Source organism: Varanus komodoensis, unplaced genomic scaffold (genome assembly GCF_004798865.1).
Source record: "Varanus komodoensis strain SLA01 unplaced genomic scaffold, ASM479886v1 scaffold3, whole genome shotgun sequence".
Classification (NCBI taxonomy): domain Eukaryota; kingdom Metazoa; phylum Chordata; class Lepidosauria; order Squamata; family Varanidae; genus Varanus; species Varanus komodoensis.
Genome location: NW_025335761.1, coordinates 54233362 through 54257744, shown reverse-complemented (window position 1 = coordinate 54257744; position 24383 = coordinate 54233362). Strand labels below are relative to the sequence as shown.

General features: G+C 45.2%; 1 protein-coding gene across 4 annotated transcripts in view; it reads right to left on the bottom strand.

Annotated features, from left to right (window-relative positions):
* TRMT61A (tRNA methyltransferase 61A) overlaps nt 1-10115 on the bottom strand; it is a 48645-nt gene extending 38530 nt beyond the window's left edge. Inside the window, exons 1-2 of one of the 4 annotated variants that reach the window (XM_044436936.1) lie at nt 10029-10115; nt 6661-7024 (exon numbers count right to left, since the gene is read on the bottom strand). In XM_044436936.1, coding sequence (XP_044292871.1) covers nt 6661-6991 — 331 coding nt within the window. In that variant the 5' untranslated portion in view covers nt 6992-7024; nt 10029-10115. The other 3 variants (XM_044436935.1, XM_044436937.1, XM_044436938.1) reach the window with 3 other exon arrangements.
* Nucleotides 10116-24383: the final 14268 nt, after the last annotated feature.

Genomic DNA, 24383 nt, shown 5'->3' with positions numbered 1-24383 from the left:
TTTGCTGCTCAGCAACACACACGCTCTTTTCAGAGGGCTGTAGGGCTCAATAATATCTATCTAAAGTTTGCAATTAATGGTACAAATGTTATCCAGAAAAAAATCTACAGCTCCCAGAATGCTGGAAGTTCGGGCCTTGTTCTGGCTAAACAAGCAACGGATTGCACCTTAACTTCATGAGTTGCTCCTTCTAGTTTCTCTCCCCACTTGCCTTCCAGAAGAACTATAATTAATCCTGCATTTCTGTTCCTCTTGTTTGTGCTGACCGACTTCAGGCAAGTAAAATGGTTTCCTTCTACCACCTTACTGTCCCTTTTTTTTTTTTTTTTTGCATAACCACCCTGCATGCCTTTGCCTATTCAATTTTGGGTACATTCCTCCTTGCTATTTCCAGGGCTTCACAAAGGTTATCTGTTGATTGCAGGACAAAAAAAGTGTAGTATCTTTTACGCTGCAATTCTATGCACATTGGTTGCATCAATGCCGCACAGGACCAAGAACCCACAGTAACAAAGGAAGCTCAAGCCATGCTCTTCTACTCAACCAGGGTTGGATCCAAATGGATCATTCCATGAATAAAAGGCCTCTTTCCCATTCAGAAGAGTTTTGCAACCCAGTGCGAGATCCTTGTATGAGAGAAGAGAGAAATGAGGTGTACTTTCGCCTTGTGCATTGCACAATCCCAGAACCTCTCAAGATGCATGACAGCAGAAGATGCTGTCAAGCCTCACACACTGCCTTCCACTGCTCTTATGCAACTGTTCATGGGATACTGCCACAGCGTCTCTTGTTGGCACCTCTCTGGATGCCACCCACGGTTTTTATGACCATCTCAAGGTTTTCCAAGGGCTTTGCCTTCAAAATCTGGCACTTTCATAGCTAACAATTGCCAACACGAAACTGCAGCAACACGTCCTTCAGCTGCAGCTTGGCATCCACCATGTACGCAAAAATGTTAGCGGAATTATATTACATCCTACTGAAAATGTTAATTAGCTACTTCCCACAGGGCATGTGTGTATTTCCAAAGGGAACCTTTTCACTGAGCAAACTGTCTGCCTCCGCTTGACAATATGTACCACTGAGTGATTTCAAACATAATACAGATACGTAAAACAAGCCAGAGCAATACATAAAAAGCATCCTAGAACAAATGCAAAATGGACAAGCCTCAATGGCAAAGACTCAGTGGCATGTGATTACGAATCCTGTCCATCAAATTGGCACTTCACGTCAGCATCAGGCCATTTCCCAACAACCCCAGGTTCCTGGCAAGCAGGCAGGCAGGCCCTCACTTGAAAAGCTAATTTATCCTGATGGAAAAATGCAACCATCTTCCCTCTGCCCCTGCTCCAGCAAATACCTGGTCAGTAAATTTACTTTTTTATTTATTTAAAATAATTTCTTTAGCCTGCCTTGAAGGGTAGAACCTCCTTAAAGTAGCATACAAGGTAAAGCAAACACATTACTATGCCAAAAATAAAGAGCAATGCAGTAAATACATGTTCAATTAAGGACTATAAAAACAGACAACACCAATAAAACAGGCAACACCGATAAAACCTGTGTCTGAGAGAATATGAAAAGGTCAGTTGAAAAAATCCTGGGTTTTAAGAGGCTTCTTGAAGAGCTGCAAAGAAGAAAGGCTCCCCATCAAAGTCCAGGCCCAATTGAAGGTGCTGGTTATTACCTATAAGGCCCTCAACGGCTTGGGAGCTGGATACCTAAAGGAGCGCCTGCGTCCATATTTGCCCACCCGCCCCCTGAGATCAGCAGCAGAGGCCCTCCTCCAGGAGCCCTCTGTGAAAGACATCAGGAGGCAAAGTACCCGGAGGAGGGCTTTCTCTGCGGTGGCGCCCCGCCTATGGAATGCGCTCCCCAGAGAGGTCCGCCTGGCGCCGTCGTTATTTGTTTTTCGGCGCCAGGCTAAGGCCTTTTTATTTAAAACGCATTTTAATTGTTAATTTATAGGATTTTAAATCTTTTTAAAAAGATGTTTAATCTTTTAAGGTTTTAATATTTTTATTGTATAATTTATATTTGTATATTTTGTCCTTGTTGTGAGCCGCCCCAAGGCTTTGTTGCGATGGGGGCGGCATAAAAATGTTTTAAATAAATAAATCTGGATTTTATGTGCACTATTTGTATTGGGTTTATTTATTGTATGTAAGCCGTCCCGAGGCTCATGCGAATGGGACGGCATACAAAAATTCTAAATAAATAAATAAATAAATAATGGCACCTGATTCCAGCAGCATGGGGGCCACCACTAAAAAAGCCTTCTCCCTTGCAGTCACCAAGAGCTCATGTGCAATACTGACTTACCCTGGTCAAGTAAATACTTTTGCCAGAAGGATATAAGGAAAATTGACTCTTTCCAATCTCTGCTCCTAAAGGACCAAACCAAAAGCTAATCCCCAAGTTGCAGCTGGCCCTCCTGATACATCCCTATATTGTCTCCAGGTTGCCAAACCAGAGGACCAGGATGCCTCTACAGGGCCTCCAGTTGCTAATCTGTAGTCGAGTACTTTATTTAGCAATGTGACAGGGAAAGGAGTTGAAGCAACCAGAAGATTATCTAGACCCTGAGAGCCAAATTCAATTTTGAAGTTCTTGGGGGCTAAAGAAGCTCTTGGGGCTGCTTTAGGTAAGGCCTACATTCAAAAAAGACCACATATTGCAGTTTAAAGCCCTCACTGCCAGTAGCTAAAACTTAGGAGAGGCAAGGCATACCATCCGTTTAGAACCTAGAAAGTAACTGTGCAGAAGCTGGAAAACTGTCAGTAATTGAAGCAAAGAAGGTGGAGCCAGCTGGGAAACCCCAGAGAGGGATTTGGTCACTGAGCCTGAGGTTCTGTAACACGGATATAGACTAGCCTCTTGCCCAAAAGGAAGACCCATGTGCTCAACACCCAACTACAGATCCACATGAGGAATCCAGACCACAAGTTTACCATGATGAGATCATTACCTTGGCCATGAATACTGCTTCCTAGGCTGTGAGTTACCCATCCCTCACTTCCTCATTCAACAGAATTGACCACAGGAGTTGGGAACACCCGGTAGCATATGTGGCCCCAACTCACATGAAGAATCCCATGAAATTATATGAAAAGGGTACGTGGAGTTAAAGCATTCCATGTGAAGGGCAATGCACATGGCCAATGTAACACAGCCCTATAAACCAGGCTGGCCACAAGCCACCACCTTGCATGGAGACAAACCCTTGGTCCACCCAACTCAGAATTGTCTACAGAGACCAGCAGTAGGTCTCCAAGGCTTTAGGTGGCCAATTCCAGGCCTACATGGAGATGCTAAGGAATAAACACTAGCCAACAGAGCAGACACCATAAGAGTGTGCTACAACTCTTCCCAGAGTTTGTGCTAGCCTGCCACTCTACTGGCTGGTTAACTATGTTCAAATATTCCATGAAGCCAAGAATTCCGTGGTGTAAGTGGCAGCTTCCACCACTCTTGAGTTAGCAGTAGGGGAACTGGCTGGGGGCAGGCAATATCATGAGGACCGCTGGCTGCCCTAGCCCTGGCATAGCCAGGCACGCACAGCAAACTTTCTTCCACTGGCCACCTGCTGTAATGGTGGGCTTCTCCAAAAGAGAAACAAGAACTGAAGCAGGCTTCAGCGGCAAAGGGCCTAAAAACACCTGACTCCATCTGGCTTCTTGTGGGAACTGTGGAGAACCTTTTCCATGCATCCTGGCTCTCTGCTTCATAAACTATAATATAACTATGATAGTTGATTGGACCTGGATCTAGAAAGACAGTCAGTGTTGAAAGACCTTCCAAGAAGATACAAATGAGAGACTTGGATTTTGGAAAGTCAGGGAAACCCCAAATCTTTGTTGCTCCTCTAATAACATGAATGCAATTTTAGGATATTTGAGCTTTATTAACACCATTGGACTGGTCAACTAACCAAATCCTTTTTTTCAATCCATCAAATGCTCAGCCCTACTTGCCAATATGTCTATAAAAGTTCTTGACCCATACACAAAAAATGACTAGCCTGTACTTAGGTTAGGCCTTTGTGGTATATAGACAACTTGAAAGGAAGGAAAGAAAAAGGAACCAATTTTGTTTCTGTTCACAGACACTTCACTTTTGGTTATAGGAAGAGGAATCTTTCTCAACAAGTAAGCATCTGTTTACAAACCATGAGACTGAAGCTGCCATCTTGAGGTTCCAGTTCTAACCTTACATGAGAATCTAAGGCGATTGAAGTGCAACAAAACAGCACTGTATTTTCTAGTCTCAGAACCCAGCATATCAGAGAGAACTCAATTTCTGAACTGATATACTAGGAATATAAGTTTTCCCACAAAGAGTGGGAGAAACATCCTGCCGGGTAAGGAAACAGGATGACAGATGGCGTTTCAGCGGTCCAAGAAAGACGTGATCATGGCAGAGGCCGGCCAAGATTCTGCCATCAAAACAATATTGGTTCCCCTTGAGAGCCACAGGCATTATATTATGCCACAGTGCTAGCCCACAAATGGCTACAGTGGGACATCAGTGCATCAACCAGCAAGAGCATGGAGAGGAGTGTTCTTCACGGCCACTCTTTCCCCCCATTCTGGAACTCCCTCCTTCAAGAGGCTGGCCAAAACCCAAGCCTGAGTACCTCTTTAAGACCAATCTTTTGGGCTGGCCTTTGGGACTCAGGATCAAGTTGCAAAAAGATTTGTCACAGCAGAAGTAAGTCAAACTGTTCTTCTGTTCTACAAGATAAATGTATGTGTTTAGTTTTATTACCCACACCAAGTCTTGGAGATGAGGCAGGCTACATATCCCTCAACTGTGTGAAGGGATTGAAGGTAAATCTTTCTCTCTGGTCTTTGTCTTAAAATCTAGCCAGCATCCACCAACCAAGAATCCTTCTAAATGCCTGATTACTTAGAGATTTCTGCTTGAGATATCCTAGCAGAATCCTCAAAAGATCTCCTGACAGCATGATTCCAGTTATATTCACAATAACTTATAACATCTCAGAAACTCCACTGCATGAGGCTGACATAAAAATTCCATATTGGGGTTTATCTCCTCTGACATAAATGAGCCACTGTAAGCAATGCCTGCTGTAATATATCATCTAAAGAGCATTTTGCAATAGCATAACTTTTAACTTAATGCTGGAGGGAGAGGGGAAGCCCAGCAAAACTTTTAGTTATAAATGTAAGGTATGTTTGCTGAGTAGCCCCTGCCATTTTTCCAGCTCTCCAAATATTGGAAAGGATCCTCCACAAAATAACATATTATTTGTTATAAATATCAAATAAATAATATCTAACAGCTTCCGCATAGCCTGAAGTGCCTGATCCTGTCCAATCTTGAAAGCTAAGCAGGGTCAGACATGGTTGTAACCTGGATGGGTGACTAAAATGTTGCGAACTGTTCAGAGAGCTTTGGCTATGGGCAGTACAGAAATACTAGTGTAACAACAACAACAACAACTTCCCACACATGCAAGCTTAAACACAGCTCATTCTATACTGCAGTCACTTCAGCAGGATTTACAGCTCCTGGTTTAAAGGAGAGATCCTATGCATGTTTAGATAGGAAGAAGTCCTACAACACCCAGCATGCCACAGCCAATTGCAAGACTTATTTATTTATTTATTTATTTATTAAAACATTTTTATGCCGCCCCATTCGCCGAAGCCTCGGGGCGGCTTACAACAATAAATTAAAATAACATTTTAAAATATATACATTAAAATAAAATACAAATATACGATATAAAACATACAATATAAAACAAGCTGCGGGACAACATCTTAAATTCATTATGTGGGACAACATCTTAAATTCATTTCAACTGAGCTACAGTTCTTACGGCATTTTACTGATTTACGTTTATTACACTGCTATAACTGTTTCACTTGCATTGCAAACCTCCCAGACTAGGGTTATAGGGTAAGCAATCTTTCCTTTGGGTTTGGATGCCACAGCAAGTGCGGGGGTGACTATGAAACCCCCCAGCAAGCTTGGAGTGGTTTCCTAAACACCAAAAATCCACCCTGAGGAAGGCAGGGGAGAGGTTCTTGGTTTGAACTACAAACTAAGCCACTGTGACTTCAAAACTTAGCATTTCAGGCAAACCCACTCAGCAGATCCGTTCGCACAATCATCTTGACTGAACAGACAAACCCATGTAGCTTCTTGAAGACACACCATGTTGCTGCATTTTCCAAACCCAGCCAGCAGGGCTTGTTGGAGGAAGAAATAACCTTCTCATAACCCAACATGCCCATGGCGTGTTGTGATCTCAGAACCCAAAATTGCAGTTTATCAATGGCTCATTTGAGCTACCACCTGTGAAAACAGCTGGAAAACAAAACTCTTCCAAAGGCTGCCAAAATGAGTGGGGGAGAAACAAACCAAAATAGGAACGAGCAAACCATGGTTTGTCTGTCTATAATTCACGGCTAAAGCAACAAACCATGATTGAGATAAATCAAGTGCAGACAGTATCAGCCACTTGGGATGAGAAGGGTTAGGGTTTGGGTTAGGAAGGGGAAAGCAGTGTTTATGCACTAATTCTTTGGGATCAGGGATGCCTGCTATTAAGAACAACTATAGAAATTAACAACGATAATGAAAACTTAGTGGCCGTTACAAAAGTCTTGGAAGAAGAGCCATTACCTGATTCGCATACTACGCATCCTGGCTTCAGCTCCAGCATCATGGTGATTAGAGAGATGTCAGTTGAATACAGAATCTGCGTTCGGTGTGGGAGGTTCAGAGTCCACAACTCCGGTGTTGGATGAAGAACATACACCCAGCCGCCTTTGCTGCAAGTCACCTTGGAGCCATACGGTTTGCCTATGAGGTCAGTGGAGTGCCGAATAACACCATACTTTGTCTGAGTTTTGCTGCCATGTTGCACCTTCACGGGGAACATTGACTCATGGCCTAAGAAGACAATAGCTGTGTCCCCTTCTTGTATCGTGCTTCTGTATTCAAGGAAACTCATCGTGACCACCTGGCTGTGGCAGTTTAGTTACAGCTAAGGAAGAAGGAAACACATGTCAGAATCTGGCTGCCCCTTCAATCTGCGGAGTGTTAATTTTTTCTGTACTTCTGCCAGCCTCAAAGTCCCCCAGAGCATGTTCATATTTTCTTGTGCCTTGGTGGCCCAGTTTCTACAGGCACTCAAAATCTTGGTTCACTTTTAGAGGGGACAAGTCATATACATGCCAAAAACAGTCAATGGACTAGAAACATACCACAGAAACAATGCACACACAGGGGAATTGGTTTCCAGTGGTTTAAATATAAAATTTTGAGTGCTATTGGGTATAGAAATCTCAGTTCATAAGCTGTATTTAATCACAGCGTGATCTGGGCAATAAATAGGCTATTGCATGAGTGATAGAAATATATGATCTTGGGAGAGTCCAAAAGCTGTTTTAGGAATGTGAGTAAATGTGCAATACTTCTAAGAAATACCAGCCTTGGACAATTGATTGTGCATACATATATTTTGTCCAATCTAATATCCTAAGGGTGTAATTCAATGCACATTTAGTCAGAACAAAGTTCCACAACTTCCAACATCCCTCCACCCTTCCAGCCAGAGCGGCTGCTTCTGTGACGTGTTGTCAGGTTGTCTCTGACTTAATGGTGGCCCTACAGATGAAGGCCCTCCAAAATGTTGTCCTTCACAGTCCTGCTCTGCTCTTGTAAGATCATGGCTGTTGCTCCCTTTATGGAGTCCACCCATCTAATATTTGGTCTTCTAGGGCTGATGCAGGACTCTTTTTCTGTCTGCATGCACACCAGATTGAATCCTAGGACAATGTTTCTCCAACTCTGTGCCCTTCTGTTGTTTCGAACTACAATTCCAGCACACTTTTCCCATTCCAGGCACCTAAGGAGAGAAGCCTGCCATAGGATTCTTAACGTCTATGATCAGAGGTCAGCAGAAAGCCCTGAGATCCTAATCGGGCTGGGTCTACAGAGGGCAACTTCTACAGGGGCAGGACACTCTGAGGGAATAAATGAAGTATCTCCACCATCCTGGAAGAGGAGGACAGGTTTTTTCTGCACAGAAATCCACATGTGAATTGAACAGGAGAGCAATTTTAAGTATTAAAGCATATACAAAACTATAAGCTTTACATGGGCTTCCAAGAAGACCTCACTGCACAATGTATCAGAAGAACCACATTTCTTAAGCCACCTATGAGCAGCACTTTGCATTTTAAAATTAGATTTTTTTTGTTGCTGTTGTCTTCACTGTTATTCACTCAGAGGGCCATTACACCTACTGGAAATTTGACCCTAGAATTTGTTACACCTCTTCTGAGATGTAATAACATAGAATCACAGAAGAATAAAGTTAGAAGGGGCCATTCTGGATGCCAAGTTAATGCATCCCTGACACATGGTTGCATTTCCAATGAGTTCAGTGTGGGACAGCTCATAACCTCCCTAAGTACAGTCTTGAGACATGATTAAAAAATATATTAAGACTGCAGTCCTAGGCATGTTTAGACACAGAGGAAGCTCTCTAACTGCCAGCTTTCCCCTGCCAGCCATGGCTAGCTGGGGAATGCTGGCAGTTGAGCTTTTTTTCCTGTTTCAAGATTCATAGGATTGCCCTTAACTTGGGCTTCTCCAACCTAACATCCTCTGAGCATGTGGATTCGCAGTCCAACATACATGGAGGGTGTCTTCAGCAACATACATGCAGAAGACAGAAGGAAACAATAGCAAGGCCATTGTTGTACATGCACTTTCAGGGGAGAAAACCACACGGGACTCAGTAGGGTTTGTATCTGAATAAACAAAGCTGAAGAAAAGCCATTTTCATTCCATGGCACCATCAACATTAGATCTATTATCCCAAAGCCTACTCAGAAAGGATTCCTTTAAGAATAAATTACACACTGCAAATCCTCATAGAGCAGATTTCTTCCCCTCCCACTTTATACTCCCAACCCATGTACTAGTAGAATACAGTTGTCAGCCAAGTGCAGGTCATTCTAAACAGCTAATTCAGTGCTGTGAACCTGCACACTGATTAATTTTCATTCCCTATTTACATACTAACACAAATTTAACAGAGAGAGACAGAATACTTAGAAGGACAAAGGAACAGGCAGGTAGCACAAGAACTTTATGGCAGGGGTTGCTAGAATATGACAGCAGTGCCAAGTTTTTTAAATGGCATGGCTCCTGTACTATTAAGAGCAGTTGGACTGCAGAAATACAGCACGTGAAGCTTTTCCGGGCACACAGATAAGCAGGAGGAAAAAAAATCACCTGCTGGAATTTTGGGCATCAGACTGCTGTAAAAGAGAGGGCAGGGGGGAGTAGTTAAAACTATAGAAAAGAAGAGAAAGGCAATTTTAAACTGCACGAAAGAAAACCACAGAGAGTGTTGCTTAATAACTAGTACAGTAAGCCTCGCTAGAAATCGTTAGAAAGAAAACAGGGGTTGTCAGAGCGTTCCCCTGTGCTAGGGACAAGGGAGGAGTAACAGCAACAGTTTATTACAAGAAAAGCAACGAATTGTCTTGGGACTCCTTAACGCCTTACAGATTTATTATGGCATCAGCTCTCGTGGACTAAAGTCCACTACATCAAGGAACTGATAGCAACACACTTGGAAAGCGTTTCAAGGTGGCCAGATGCAGAAGAAGTGGAGGCCTGTACATCTTCGGTAACGGCACAGAAAATTTCAGCAGGCGGCCCCCTCTGCAAGGCAGCCCTTCCAGGGGCGGGATCCGTCCTCTGCTCCACCTGGCCACCCTTGAGAAGCTCACCTTCGCATAGCCGTGACCGATCTGAATTGCATTTCAACGTATATTGCATTATATTTGCCAAACCGCTTGGCTGGCGATGCTCAATCGATCCCGCATCCTCAGGGTGCTCATGCCTTTTACTCAGAAGTAAGACCCAGCTTGCTCCCTGGGCCAAGCCACGTGCAAGGGATGCCCCTCTCCCTCCGCGGCCGCCCGGGTTCCTGCAGCGGCAGGCAGGATACGTGCAGCCCTCTCCCGTACCTTTGCGGGCGCCTACGTGCGCGCGGGCAGGGGCGCGGGATCGGGGCCCAGGCGCGGCGGCCTCCCGCCCGTGCGGACACGTGGCTCGGCGACTTCCTCTGCCGTCGCGGCCTGCTGACGCTCCCTCGCCGGCTCCGGGCCAGACGAGCCGCTTCCTGGCCGGCTCCGCCGCAGCGGCTGCCTCCGGGAGGGGCGCTGCGCCCTGGGAGCTCGCTGCGCGGCAGCCCTGCGGCGGCGCCAGCAGCGGCCCTCTTTGCGGCAGAGGCACCCCTCTTGCGGGCGCGACCCCGCCGGGGAGGGCTCAGCCCCCCTTGGCCAGATATGCATATGCTAATTCGTTGTGGCTGGTGCGCGCTGGCAGAGCCCTAATCAGCTTGGGGTCAGGATAGCTGAGCCAGCACCTTCGTTCTTATCCATCTGCCCGATCCTTGAGGTTAGCAGATGGCACGGACCGGTGGCCTGGCTGGAGCCGGCCCAGCGAAGGGGCTTCGGAGTGCTGGCCTCCTATCTGGGAAACCCCTGCCTCTGAAAGCCAGGCATGCGCCACCTTGTCGCTGCAGCTCCTGAAAACCCTTATATTTCGGGAAACCTTCCTCACCTAGCCAGCCGCAGCTTTGCTGATCTTATTTTCAGCATGTTGCACTCCAATATAATTGGTGGCACTGAAAAAGGGTCCATTTGTCAAACTCTTGAGTTACATGGCAAGGAGTTCCTTGGGACGTCAACTAGAAACCTTGCTGAAATTAAGAATCTTCAAAGTTGGGATTTCTTCCCCAGAGGGGATACCTAAATGCATGGTGAGGATCATAATTCAGCACATTTGGAGAATCCACCCCAGGTTGGGGCAGGCTTTTCCCCACATGTTCTATCAAACAAGGGAAAAGTGGTTCCATGAATTGAAGCCTGTCCTTTCTGCAGCTGATATTTGCCTACATTTACATTCTCTGTAACCTGCTGCTGCTGCTGCTGCTGCTGCTGCAATCCTGTGCACTTTTCACAGGAGGTAAAGTTGCTTGCATTGCTGTGCGTGCACACTGATTTTTAAACTATTAAGTGGTTATCTTCTGGAAAGGCAATGTATACATTCATTAAATACCTGAAAATAACATAAAATCAAATGGGACTTGTGAGTAAACATCACAATATATTCTGTTGAATATAGTGCTCTCTAAGCAGTAAACTTACAACACACAGTAAATATTTTTACATAATACCTTTAGCAGCATGGCATAGTGGTTGAGAGTGTGGGACTGGGACTCAGGTGATCGTACCCTCTCAGCCATGCAACCAGCTGGGTGTCTTCGGGCCAGTCACAGACTCTCAGCCCCACCTACCTCACAGGGTTGTTGTAGGGATAGGATTGAGAGGAGGGGGGAAGATGTAAGTCCCTATGAGTTCTTTTTTTTTAAGAATATAAATCTAATAAAAACAATAAATTTTACATATTAGATTTTTAAATTGAATGGGTCAACAGTTTCTTGCACCCGAATTGTAGGCATGTTTACTTGAAAGTAAGTCCTGGTACGTCTCAATAATAGCTCTGTGAGATAGAACAGTATTAGTATCTTCCATTTTGCAGACAAACTACTGTTAAAAACAAGCAGCTTGCCAAAGGCTACTTAGTGAGTTCATGATTCAAGACCTCTGCCTTTACAGTGCAAACCTTCTCAGCAGCAAGCCCCATTGAGTTCAGTGGAATTTACTGCCAACTAAAGGGCATAAGATTGTAGCTTTCAATTCCAGGTTATACTAGCTCTATAGAAAGTATGGTTGGGATTGCAGGCCTGAAGTAATGATTGAGAAAACAACTTAGAAATACAGATGGAAGAAAGGGGGTTCAATGCACGAATGAGGATATGTATGCTTTACATGACAGCACATTCTTTTTTTATTAGACTATTATTTATGGAGTGAGCCAAGAAACTGCTCCAAAGCAGCCTAGAATACAGTTCACAAATGCTTTACGTACAAAGTAAGAAATTAAGCAGAATAAACATGCTCCCATCAATAAGATGGTATGAAGTTACCTTGTCTTTTCTTCAATCATTTATAAATCTCTTTACTTGTTGAAGAATGGGGAATATTTTGAAGGCTGAGTGAGAGTGTTTCTCCCTGTAACAATTGAGTGCAAGGAGTAAATATCCCCCCCATCTTATATAGTACACAAGCAGTATAAGAAGGAGAATTTTATTGGGCAAGAGATTGTTCCAAAAACTGACTCATGTCATCCTTTTTAAGCTGAAGGCTATGGGCTGGTTTTTCTCTCTGGTGGCTTCACTGCTCTGTATGGTTAACCCCCCTGCCCCACGTCTATCCCTTTTTGCTGATGGAATAATGGAGGTTGAAAACTGACCCTCAGTCATGCTGGCGAGGACAGACTGAACTCGCTGTTCCACTCTTTCCTCACCCCTGGAACAGATGATGCTGGGAAAGTCTGTCTTGGTATGAAGATGTTCCAGTGGCCACAATGCCCTTGGAGGTTGCAGGAGGTTGACCCAGGAGACGTGGTCCTTTGGGGCACCACCTCAGCTCTTCAGCATGGTGCACCTGGATATTGCTGTCCTCACAGACATGTCTCTTGTATCTGCCAAAGTCTCTTCCTCTCTTATTTGGTATTTTATTTTATATTTTTGAAAGCACAGCTGGAAGGCTGACCTGCTGCAAAGGAAGTTGCTGGCCTTTGGCATCTTCTTTAATTTGAGCAATACTACGAAGGCCTTCACCACATTTTTGGTTAAGTATACATCTCATAATACTAGACCTCAGGGTCAACCCTTGAAGCTGATTGGTGGAAGATTCAGGGCAGAGCAAAGGAAGGACTTCTTCACACAGTACACTGTTAAGCTGTGGAATTCCCTTCCCCAAAAGGCAGTGATGCCTGCCAGTTTGGATGGCTTTTGAAGGGAACTGGGGACGTTTTCAGAGGAGAAGGCTATCCATGGCTAATTGTCCTGGTGGCTCTAAGCATGCCTATGCACAGAACCTGCTGGGGAATATGGGCAGGTGGGTGGCCACTGCATGAAGAATGGGCCTGGGAACTCTTGGGGACGGACTGACACCACCTCTGTGGGCTCCAGAGGAGGAGCTGCTTCATTTTTCCCTTCCCTTGGTAAAGGTCAGTGATAGAATAACAGGCAGGGATTCTGCAGTCCTCTTTAAATTGTGTCACTCTTCCAATCCAAGGGATTGGACAGCTGTTGAAGGCACAGGGGGCTCTGCCACACAAGAAGTCGACAACTTCTTCCAGCCCACAAAACAGTGCTGATTTGGGGTTAAAAATAGGGTTGTCCGTGCTTCAGCTGGCCCCCCTAACAATGCAGTGTTTTGTTCCACAATGATTAACATGTGACAATGTCTTCATAGTTTGCATCTACTTATTCCTGCATGTGGAGTAACTGATACTGAGGCCAGTTGGAAAGCCAGCAGCTTTAGCTGCCATGTTTTCTAGCTTTGTTTTTCTTGGATCTGCTCCTGTGATAGGCAGAAATCGTTTGGGTGAATAACTGTGCGCTAGGAAAAGCTCCACCAGCTAAATTCCAGCAGGTCAAACTAGTTAAAGGCACAGGAGAGAGCCAGGTGAAAAAACAAAAGCTAAAAAAAAGTTGGCAACCCCATACTGGGTATGCCGAGGACGGAGACATTAAAACTCTTGGCAGCATCCAAGCCTGCTCTTGTAAATGTTTACAGTTTCAGAGGAACGAGGGAAACACTCCAGTGCAAGTGATTGGGTCATTTTATCTTCATGGAACCTCAGAATATTTCTTGGGCCCAAAAATGTCCTAATCCAATTAAAGGTCAACTATCAAAACACATCAGCATCACCATTCTGATTCTGTGTTTTAAACTGAGAGAGATACAGCGCTCTTCCCTGGACTTCATGGGATAATGTTTTCTAGGAAATGCAAGTAACAAAGATGCCTGAAATTATTTTATTCTCTAAGCCTAGTGGTTTGAGAAAACAATCAGCTGCCCATTCAGGGGAACGGCCCCTTCTCTTTCACATACGAGAGGAAAGTACTCATCTCTCAGAAAGAATTTGACTGTAAGGGTCATTGAAAGGACACAGTTTCAGAGGGTAGGATTAGTTTAGACATTCGAAGCCTTGTTTAAGTAGTCCAAGATCTAAATATTGCAGGATCCCAAGTAGTATAATGATCCATGGCTTCCTTTAAGAGCCATTGTTCCAGCAGTCACGTACAAACAGCCGAAGAGTCAATGCAAAACTTTGCTACAAACGAATCCTTCTGTTCAGAAAGTGCTATGTTGCAACATGAATTTCTCGCCAGATGCCAAAGAATAAGTTGCATTCTGGCATGCCTTACCACCTACATACTTCTGTTTATTCTCCATGTACCTCATGTGCCCATCTTGTGGCATATATAATTCCAATTTTTCAGCAGCAGTGGGTTTGCTTTTCTCATCCTTATGTTGTCTGGCATTGATTGCTGAGTGTTGACAGCTAAGTGTTTTTTCGTCTTAATAATAATATTAAGGGGATCCTTCTATACTTGAGATTCAGAGAGCATTAACTTGCAACAAGGAAGAGCTCCTTTTTAAAACTCAGACATGCATGAATGTGGAGGAAGCTTGCTAACATGGGTATCATTACATTTTAAAACCCAGTATAATTTGGGAAGCTGATTTTTTTCAAGGGTTAAAAACAAACGGGATGCAATCCTATGCATGTTTACTCAAAAGTAAGTAATTTTATGCTCAGTTGGGTCTAGTCTCTTGTAAAGTATCTTTAGCATCCCGTGCACACATTCCTGGCAGTAAGTTCCAATGAATTCCATGGGAATTCCTTCTGAATGGACGTGAATAGGATTGCTCTGAAAAAAGAAGCTGCACAGCAAAGAATAGGATGCGTGCTTTTCCCATGGGATTTAATTTTAATGTAGAGGCAGCAGTGAACTGAAACAACTCCTGATGAAAGTGAAAGAGGGAAACATAAAGGCACAACTGCTGCTGAACAAAAATCACGACTGCGGAGGAATTATGCAACTTTCTTGTGAACAATGAAGAAACTGAAATTGTGAAAGATTGCGAATTCCTTGGCTCAGTTGTCTGTTCAAAGGGAGACTGTTGCCAGGAAGTTAGAAGAGGACCGAGACTTGGAAGGGCAACAATGAAGGAAGTAGGAAAGATCATCCAGTGCAAGGACAGTTCACCAGACACCAAAGCCAGGATCACTCGCACGATTGAATTTCCAAGCACTAGGTATAGATGTGAAAGCTGGACAGTGAGAAAGCTGAGAGGAGGAAAATTGATGCTTTTGAAACATGGTGCTGGGGGACAGCTATGCAAATACTGTGCAGAGATGAATAAATGGGTCCTAGATTAAAACATGCTAGAAGGTTCCCTGGAAGCAAAAGTGATGAAAGCACATCAGGAGAAGGCAGAAAAGGCAGAAACTGGGCTGGAGAAGTCAAAGGCAGAAACCCAAATATACCACTTTGAAGGCATTTGGGCAATACAGAGGATAACAATAACAGCCTTTCCATGTGTATTTCTGTGTTTTGCTCCACAGGGCAAATAGCAAGCCTGCAGGTTATTTTCATCAGGAAAATGGAGTGAAGTGTTCTGCTGATCCATGATCCTGACTGTAATTGCCCTCCTGGCTGCTATTTAAGAAATGGGCCATAGCTCAGTGCCTTGCAGAGGGTGCCTATGAAGTCACCAGTTTATTTATTTATTATTTCATTTTATGCTACCCAATAGCTGAAGTTCTGGGCAGGTAACAAAAGTTTAAAAAAAGACACACACACATCAATAAACAAAACAAAACAGAAAATAATAATAATAATTAAGAAAACCACTGTAGTAATTGCAATTGCCTCAGCACAGAGACATATTGGTGGCACAGAATAAAATGCAGTATATAAACACAAAGTTTAAAAGTGAAACCTTTAAAATGCGGGGAAAATAAAAAAGCTTTACCTGGCACCAAAAAGGACACAAAGTAGGCCCCTGGCGCACTTCTTTCAGGAGCTGGTGCCACCACCAGGGTGCCACAACCAAAAAGGCAGTCCTCCTGGTAGCCACCCACCTCGCTTCCTTTGGAAGGGGCTTCCAGAAAAGGACCCCTGCAGAGGACCTCAGGATCATCAGGAAAGCATCTGAACTTACATGCCTGCTGTCCAGTACAAAGTGCTGCTGGACCACATCAAAGCCCACATCTTATGGCTCCGAGCCTTGAATCAAGCAGAGACTCGCCTCTGTAAAGCAGAACATTTAGCCACCTTAGCTTTGCTTGCAGAAGCTTCCATCTCCAGCATGTCCAGGGAGGGTTGGGAAAGGCTTCTCCCTGAAACCCGAGAACAAGGGTGCATACGCACACCCCCTTGCACACTGTGTGGCCAAAAGCACTGGCCAGAATGCAAGCAAGCCGCTGGGACGGACCACCATGTCTGCTGTGTGGCTGCTGTGTTGTCTCCTCCTCCTCAGGGGCCTGGAGCAACTCCCCCAACCTGGCACCTTCCAGATGGGTGGGGCTACGGCTCCCAGATGGCTTGGGGGATTCTGGGAGTTCTAGCCCAGGACATCTGGAAGGTGCCCAGTTGGGGACAGCTACTTAAAGAGCCGTTGCTTCAGTGCTGACAACATTGCATTAGATGGGTCGAAGTCAGCTTGGTGAAGGCATCTTCCTCTGTTCCTATGAATACATTGAAAGAGATATTTTCCTGTTCACGGATCTGGTGTATCGCATCAAGGCTGGCACAGGACCAGCCCTGCTCTTGGTCAAAGGGGCATGTGTCCCGTACATCCCTTAAGCTAACCTGATGCCTGTCAGGTGTGATGCCCCTTTGCTGGGGAGGAAGAAAGATGCTCTGTCTTGGTGAAATGTTTTAATACATGGAATAGGAGGGGATGCCTTCTCTTTTTTCCGCTCAGGCAGCAAAGGGTCTGGGGGTGTCCCAAGAATGGCCCCATTCTGCAAATGTCTCCTAGGCAGTTATGGGGCTGTATTCTAAACACATGTGTATGTTTAACACCATTGACTTTCCAATGCATTTGATAGGACAAAGCCATTCTATTCTCCTGGACCATTCTGGATGTGTACAAAGTCTTTCTAGTATCTCTGACTTGCTACATACTGTTTATAATTAAGCCACCAGGGAACCTAAAAGCATGGCCCCTGGGTAACTCCTGTGCCTCTTCCCGCATCTTTGCAGCAATTATCTGAACTCTCTGTATTGGGTTGCAAATGTGCTTTCTGCTCTATAATTCAGGTCTCTCTGCTGTATAATTCAGCTAGACACTTCACACACCAGACAGAGGCAATATGTAATGCCTTCAACTACCCCAGAGCTGTTACTAGCAAGCTGCAGGGGTCGGGGTGGAAGCATTTCTCCTCTGCAAAAGGCTCAGACAAGGGGCCCAAGTTGCATTGGGTCTGAGGCACGGAATTCTAATGCACAACAATTATAATTAATTCACAGGGGAAGCTGGGATGAGCTGATGTAAGAGGCAGGGGAGAAGGCTGCTGCTGCTGTGGAATTGCCCTGTCTTTGTCCAGGTCTGATGCAGTCAGAGCAGGACTTTCAGGCCGAGGACCAGGGACCCCCACAGCAGAATGAGCAGGAGGGACCCCAGAGTATACACTGCTGTTAAAGGGCTTCCTTCTAAGACTGGGGAGGACACAGGGATGGCAAAACCCATGGCAGGACAGACAGTAGCTGGGGAGAATTCTCCTGTTACCTCCTATCAGAGGTAGGAGAAAATGGGGATTCCCCTCCTTGCCCCTCTCCAGGCCCTTGGAAGCCTCCAGTGGGTGGGATTAGGGGAGAAATGGAGCAGAGGCCTCTTGATGAGGGTCCCCATCCCTGATCTAAAGAACCCCTGCTAAGTATGGAATCTAAAATGATCTAACTGCATGATGGAGCTCTGGATCCCGGGGCAGACCAACTGCGCCAATTATTGTAGGGCTGCTGGCCTCAGTGGGCAAACCCCCTTGCCTTTAGCCGTGGCAAGGAAGGGAAATTAAATAAGGTGTGAGTCTAAGATCTGGCAGGCAGCTGACAGTTCCAGGCTCTTAGCAGCCTGAAACTGCCACTGGTTTTCTAGCAGGATGCCTGCATTTTAAAAAGCAATGTGACAAGATGACATCCAAAACAGGTGCAGCTTTCTTGTCATTATGCCTCCATGCTAGGATAGCTTCACCTTTTTAATGTCTGCCTGTCATTAAGATCTGAAATGCAGAAGGTGCCACGGTATCTTTTCTTCTTTGGTTCCCCTGAACAGGAGAAAATGGCTATATTACCTCAGCAGCTGTGGAAGATGGGTAGGAATGACAGAGATAGGACTCTTTCCGTAGAAATCTCTTCCTTAGGAATTTTGCCTGGCACCTACTTTGATGTTTGGGCTCCAGGAGAACACCTTAAAATCACCCACCTTTTACCATCTGATGCAATTTTGTACCAGTTTGGGTATTCTGTTTTCAAACTGCCTTCCTGCATTGCTTCAACTGGTCATTTCATTTTTAAATAATCATCTTTCTGTATATTTTGCTGTAAACGATCCCTATCATTTCTGTTGTAGGATGGCAGGTAACTTTATTAAACAAGCAAAGCTGAATCAGGACTCCCAGGTTCCAGACAAGCTGTTTCTTTCAATGGCTGTGAAGGTAAAAGAAATGTTGCTTTGTGAGTATTCAGGTTACAGTGAAGTCCTATTCATGGTCTGTTGTTAAATGCCATCGAATTGTCTCCAACTTATGGCAAAGGAATGAATTTCCTCCAGAAATGGCCTTGCCCTTCACAGTCCTGCTCAAGGCTTTGACATCCATTGTGGAACAGATCCCATCTCTTCGTTGGTCATCATCTTCCTCAACTTTCTCTAGTGGGGAATGTCTACTAAGAGATAAACCTCATGAAGTTCAACAGGCCTTGTCCCAAATAAGTGTGCATATGATTGTAGCCTTGTTCTTATTTGGCATGGGTCTAGACCCTGGTGAGGCTTGGCTTGAATCAAGCCCTGGCAGGTTGAGGTTTTGGAACAGCCAGAATCCCTGGGGTTATCAAACACGTACCAGTTCGAGACAGCCTGTTCTACATTTCATTGCTTTACACAAAAATCTGCTGATGCTCAGAAAAAGCAGTGGTACCACCATTGCTTTCTTTTTCAGAAAGATGCCTCCATAACTTTAATTGCAACAGCGCCTTCAGAAATTAAGCAAGGATGGGAATAATTTAATATCACAATGACTGGGTTCAGACAACACAGCAACCTATGCTCAGGGGTTGATTGTGGATTGTCATCAAACTGTGGCTTGTTGTTGAAACATGGGTTATTGTTTTGTCTTAATGCAGCTGAGGAAGTGCTGGAGAACAAAACACTGGAGCTCACAACCCAAGAACAGACTAAGGGCTCTCTTCATGGGTTGCTTGTAGTTAAGAAGCTGTGGCTTGTGAGTGCAGCCGGGTTCAGAAAGCACAATAATCCCTTTGAGAATCTCAACCATGCACTCTGTGCCCTCTTCTCCCTTTCCTTATACCCTTCCCCCCAGTGTCCTGCAGAATCACCAAGAAGTCGCCCTGAACAGCTTAGGGCCTGGTTACGTGGAGGAGTGTCTCCTTCCATATGTGCCTGCCCACCCCTTAAGATCTGGGGCAGAAGCTCTTCTCCGGGTGCCCTCCCTGAAGGAGATTAGGAGGGTGACTACCCAGAGAAGGGCCTTCTCTGCGGTGGCACCCCAACTGAGGAATTCGCTCCCCAGAGAGATTCACCTGGTGCCATCACTTTATTCTTTTCAGCGCCAGGGCAGAACCTTTTTATTTTCCCAATGTTTTAAGACCCGACTGTTTTAATTGGGGATTTATTATTAGTTGAACTTTAGGGCTCTGTGCTTTATTTTTTTTTTTTTTTTTACATTTTGTACTGTTAAACCATCCTGGGACTTCAGTAATGGGATGGTCTAGAAAAGTTTTAAATAGATAAATAAACAAATAAACAAATCCACGGAAAGCCACTTAGCCCTGGCCGTGGCTTACTTCCCCCCTTCCCCCAAACCCTCTGTGTTTAGGGTTTAAATGGAAACTTGGGGGGGTCCTGTTTGGAAGCAGGGAAAATAAAGGGGTGTCCTCAGAAAACTCTTTTTTACAAGATCTTGTGTGTGTGGGGGGGGAGCTTTTTGGGAGTACCCTTGTACCTCTGCGTTATCCGCACTTGGAAGAGTGAGTGCAGCCCGGGACCTTATGATCACCCACTGTGAGGATTCTGCTGCAAAAGCTGCTTTCTGCATCCCACCCCTTTTTTTAAAAAAAAATCTGAAAAAATAGCAATGGCTACAAAGCTGCACTTTTGCATGGATGCTTGTCTGCATTGGCACACCAAAAATGCCAAGCTGCAACTTTGTAGCTCACTGCTAACTATTTTTAACTATTCTTAAGTGTTGGGCTGTGCAGAGTGATTGTATTCTTTTACATGGTATTCTTTTACAGTGTATCATTTTGCATTGGTTTTCAATGCACATATTTTCATCCTTTTAATCATTACTGATTTAAGTCATATTTTAAACTTTTGTACATTTCTGTGAATGTTTTAATTGTATATGTGTTGCGAGCCACCTTGAGTCCCAACCATGGGAATAGATGGGATATTAAAAATAATAAGGTTAATGGCCTAGCAACAGACAGCAAAGTGAGCCAGTGGACTGGAAGTTGTGCAAATATATGTAGAAAATGAGAGACAATCGGGTCTTGACTAGGAAGCTTCTTTCTAGAGAGAGCTGTGCATTACCCAAGATAGCCCAGTGGGACACTTAAGGCTGGAATTACAGGGAATTATCTCAGCAGGAGCGGTGCTAATGAGGTAGTGGGCCTGTTTGCTTCTCCTTCAAAGAGCCGGCGCCTTCCCTGGACTAGCAGACACGTCGTTGGAGGCTACTTCCAAAAGCAGAGACTGGGGGAGAATGCATGGGAAGTGGGTGCCATTCTCGGCTCCGTTTTAGCTGGAGGGCACTTGGCAACGCGTTGTCGCACCCGCTGCCCTTCCTTTGCACCACTGCAGTTGTCTGGGCTGGAGCAAGCAGGACGCAACAGTGAAGAGGGGAGTCAGCGCCAGGACCGCTTGTCGGCAGCTCCTGTTGGGGTGTTTGATTCCCAGCAGGGGCCCAGTATCCCATTGACACACGCCCTGGGAGCATTCTGCACTTGTGGCCTGCTGGTGGGCATCCCATGGGCTTCGGGTTTGCCTGTGGACTTGCGATGAAGCAGCTAGTCCTGATGGCCAGCTACCTCCAGTACCAGAGGCTGTGGGTGTCTGGATGCCTGGAAGGTGAGGAATAGCAGGCGAGGATTCGCGTCCACATGGCCTGCGCATGGATTTCTTGTACGCCTCTGGCTCGGCCGCCACGGGCAACAGATGCTCCACTAAAAGGGCTTTTCATCTGAACCTGCTTGGCTCCCTTTGTCCATCTCCTCTGCATTACAGATGTTAAAATTCTTGGATGCTCTTAGCCAGGAGAGGGGTCACTGCTGCCTTTTGTACATGGAGGGGCCCCAGTGCCTTGAGCTCAGGGGTGTGCAACTCCGTGGCCTCAGGGGACCCATGTGATCTTGGATTAGTGTCCATGGGCCGCACATACAGTGCATGTGTGCACACACAACTCTCTCTCTCTGCCTCTCTTTCCCTCTCGCACACACACAAATACTGAGTCGTGCTGCATGATGGAACTGCGAGGATTCTTTCCATTATGGAGATGCATTAATTGCTATTCCACCTCTTCGTATAATGGGGCAGCCACCCGTATGTGGAACCACTTTTATTCAGCTGCATGCAGTGGCCATTTCTTGCTTTTCCCCCTCTCTGTGATTCATGTATTAATGGAGCATCTTTGAGCATTCAGCAGTTATAGTCTGAGTTTAGTCTTAATATGCTTGTTAGTTGGGACCCTTAACAATACAAATTAATACAGAGCAGAATTGGCAAATAAATACATTTCCAAATTAGTTTTCACGCATCTGATACTCAGCAGCTTTTGCTGGACTACAGATCCCATCAACCCAAGCTAGTATGTCTGACTGTGGATAATGGAAGCCATATCCCGCCCATCTGGAGGGTGCCAGATTGGGAAAAGCAGGCACTCTCCAAGGAACTCTGGGTGATGAATGTGGGTCTCCCGCTGCAGTACCCTCACGACAAGCTTTGGAGGTACCAGGCAGAGATGATAATGAATAGCTCATGCAGTGAGTTTCACAGCTGAACCTGTTGGTTGCAGTAATGCAGGAGGGTTGCAAGACTCCTTATCAGCAGTTTGAATTTCTGTGTAACATTAGCTAGAAGGAAGAGGAGGAGGAAGTGGATAACTGGAAAGTTGACAAAGTATCTCACCATATCCTTTCCATCTGATGAAGAACCAGTTCTACAATCACGTACCGGCGTGTTGCCCTATTTCAGCTGAGCTGCACAGTGCTCTGAAACATGATACCCTGCTTTGCAGAGCCATCTGAGAAGCTAAGTTATTAAACTACTGTAGAACCGGGGTTCACAGTCAATACACTTGCAATATAAAGGGATGCTACATTATCTGCTTCCCCAATGTAATTTCTGTGCCCTTCATGACCATGTAACAGTCCAAAATTCATCCTGGTATAAGTTCCCTTGCACTGAAATTCCAGGATGAGGAAAGCTACACATGTGGAAATTCTGTAGTTCCTGGTTTGCAGGATAAAGGAGCTAGCAATTCTGCTCGAATGGTTCCCACTTTGCTGAAGGACATACTCAACGGACAGCATGATATGGTTTCGTTTCTCTTGGAGAAGAGCATGCAGGGAACACAGCATCTTTGTTTTAGAAGTAAAATGTTCCTGGCAGTAAATCTAAACTTGGTCCACCAATCCAGGCATGGAGAATGTGTCCAAGCATGTTCTCCAAGCATTAGTGGGGATCCCAAAGGCCTGCAATCCACAGAAGCATGGTGGTACGGAGAGCGACCAAGCCGTGCGAAACACCCTGCCCACTTTTGCTCTGGTTCCACCCTCTCTCTCCAATGGCTGGGTAGGGTGGCCACCTGCAAAAGTGATGCAACTCATGAAGGCACAGCAGCCCTGTCCTCTTGGTTTCTGGTCACTTCTTTGGTGGGTGTCACCACCTCCGAACTCTGATGGGTATTACAGCCCAGGTAAGAATGCTCTTTGGTTAAATCCCAAGCCAATCACAGAAACAAAGATAGTCAAATTTACAGTCCCTAGGGGAAGCCACCAGTAAATTGATGCTGACCACAACTACTGCATTTTATTTTAAGAGCATCATGTGGGTTTCTGTTTCTCTTTCCAATGGGGAAGGATGAGCACTTTGTTCCCGAGCCTGAAAGAGCTTCTGTGCCTTTAAAAAAGATGTACAGCATGTGGCCAGATGTGGTTGGTTTTCCTCTTATACTATGGCGGGTGCAGATGCTGCTATGGGGAGGGGGACTGAAGTGCAGTGCAGAGCAGCTGTGCAAGGAATTTTGGTAAGTGCGGAACAGAAGACCCGCTGCCCTTCCCCAGATGTGCTCTTCTACACAGTTTGGGAAGACACAGAGGCTTTTCCTTTTCAAATCCACCCTTCCTCCCAGGAATTCATTTTTTCTATTTTATTTCCTGTGAGGAAGGATGGGCATGAGATACAGTCACTGGCCTAAGGCTACCCAGCATTGCTTCATGGCTGACCAAGGCTGTGACTGGTCCTCATGGCGCTATGCCTGTATCAGAGGCAGTGTGCCTGGGCACCCACCTTGCTGGGGAATGCAAGTGTAAAGTAATGTATATTGCGGCAAAACATCCCAACTTCAAGTATACGGTGATCTGAGCTAGCAGTGGCTCTTATGTTCTTAAACATCTCTGGTCATTCCTGTACACACCTCAGTTTTTAAAGCATATGTTTTGTTGATTTTGGTTGAGGCGTGCTAGGAGCTGCAGGGCGTTTTTCTTTCTAAACATGCATAAGTTCGCACCCTAAATTATACCAGAAACTGTCTGAGATGGGTCAGCTTGGAGTGCCATATGCTAACAGCTCTATTGGACAGAATCCAATGTGTTCACAGTGCTAGTGCTAATGACGTGGTGCTAAGAACAGGGGAACAAGCAATACTTGGGGTCACCGGGGTGTTCCAAACATCATCATGTTGCTCAGCTCATGCCTGAGTTCCATTTCCATTTGCAATCACTGCTTGCTCCATATGAACAGGAAACTTGTGGAAAATAAGTAGTGATCAAACAAGAGACCTGGGTATCTTTCCCACACGTGCACAAGCTTTCTAATTTGTGCAGTTTTTCTTTATAAAGATTAAGATGGGCTTCATTACATATGCTTTTTCTTTTGCTACTTTTCTATACATTTTTATTTTACAACCACTAGGAGGCGCTGTAGCATAGC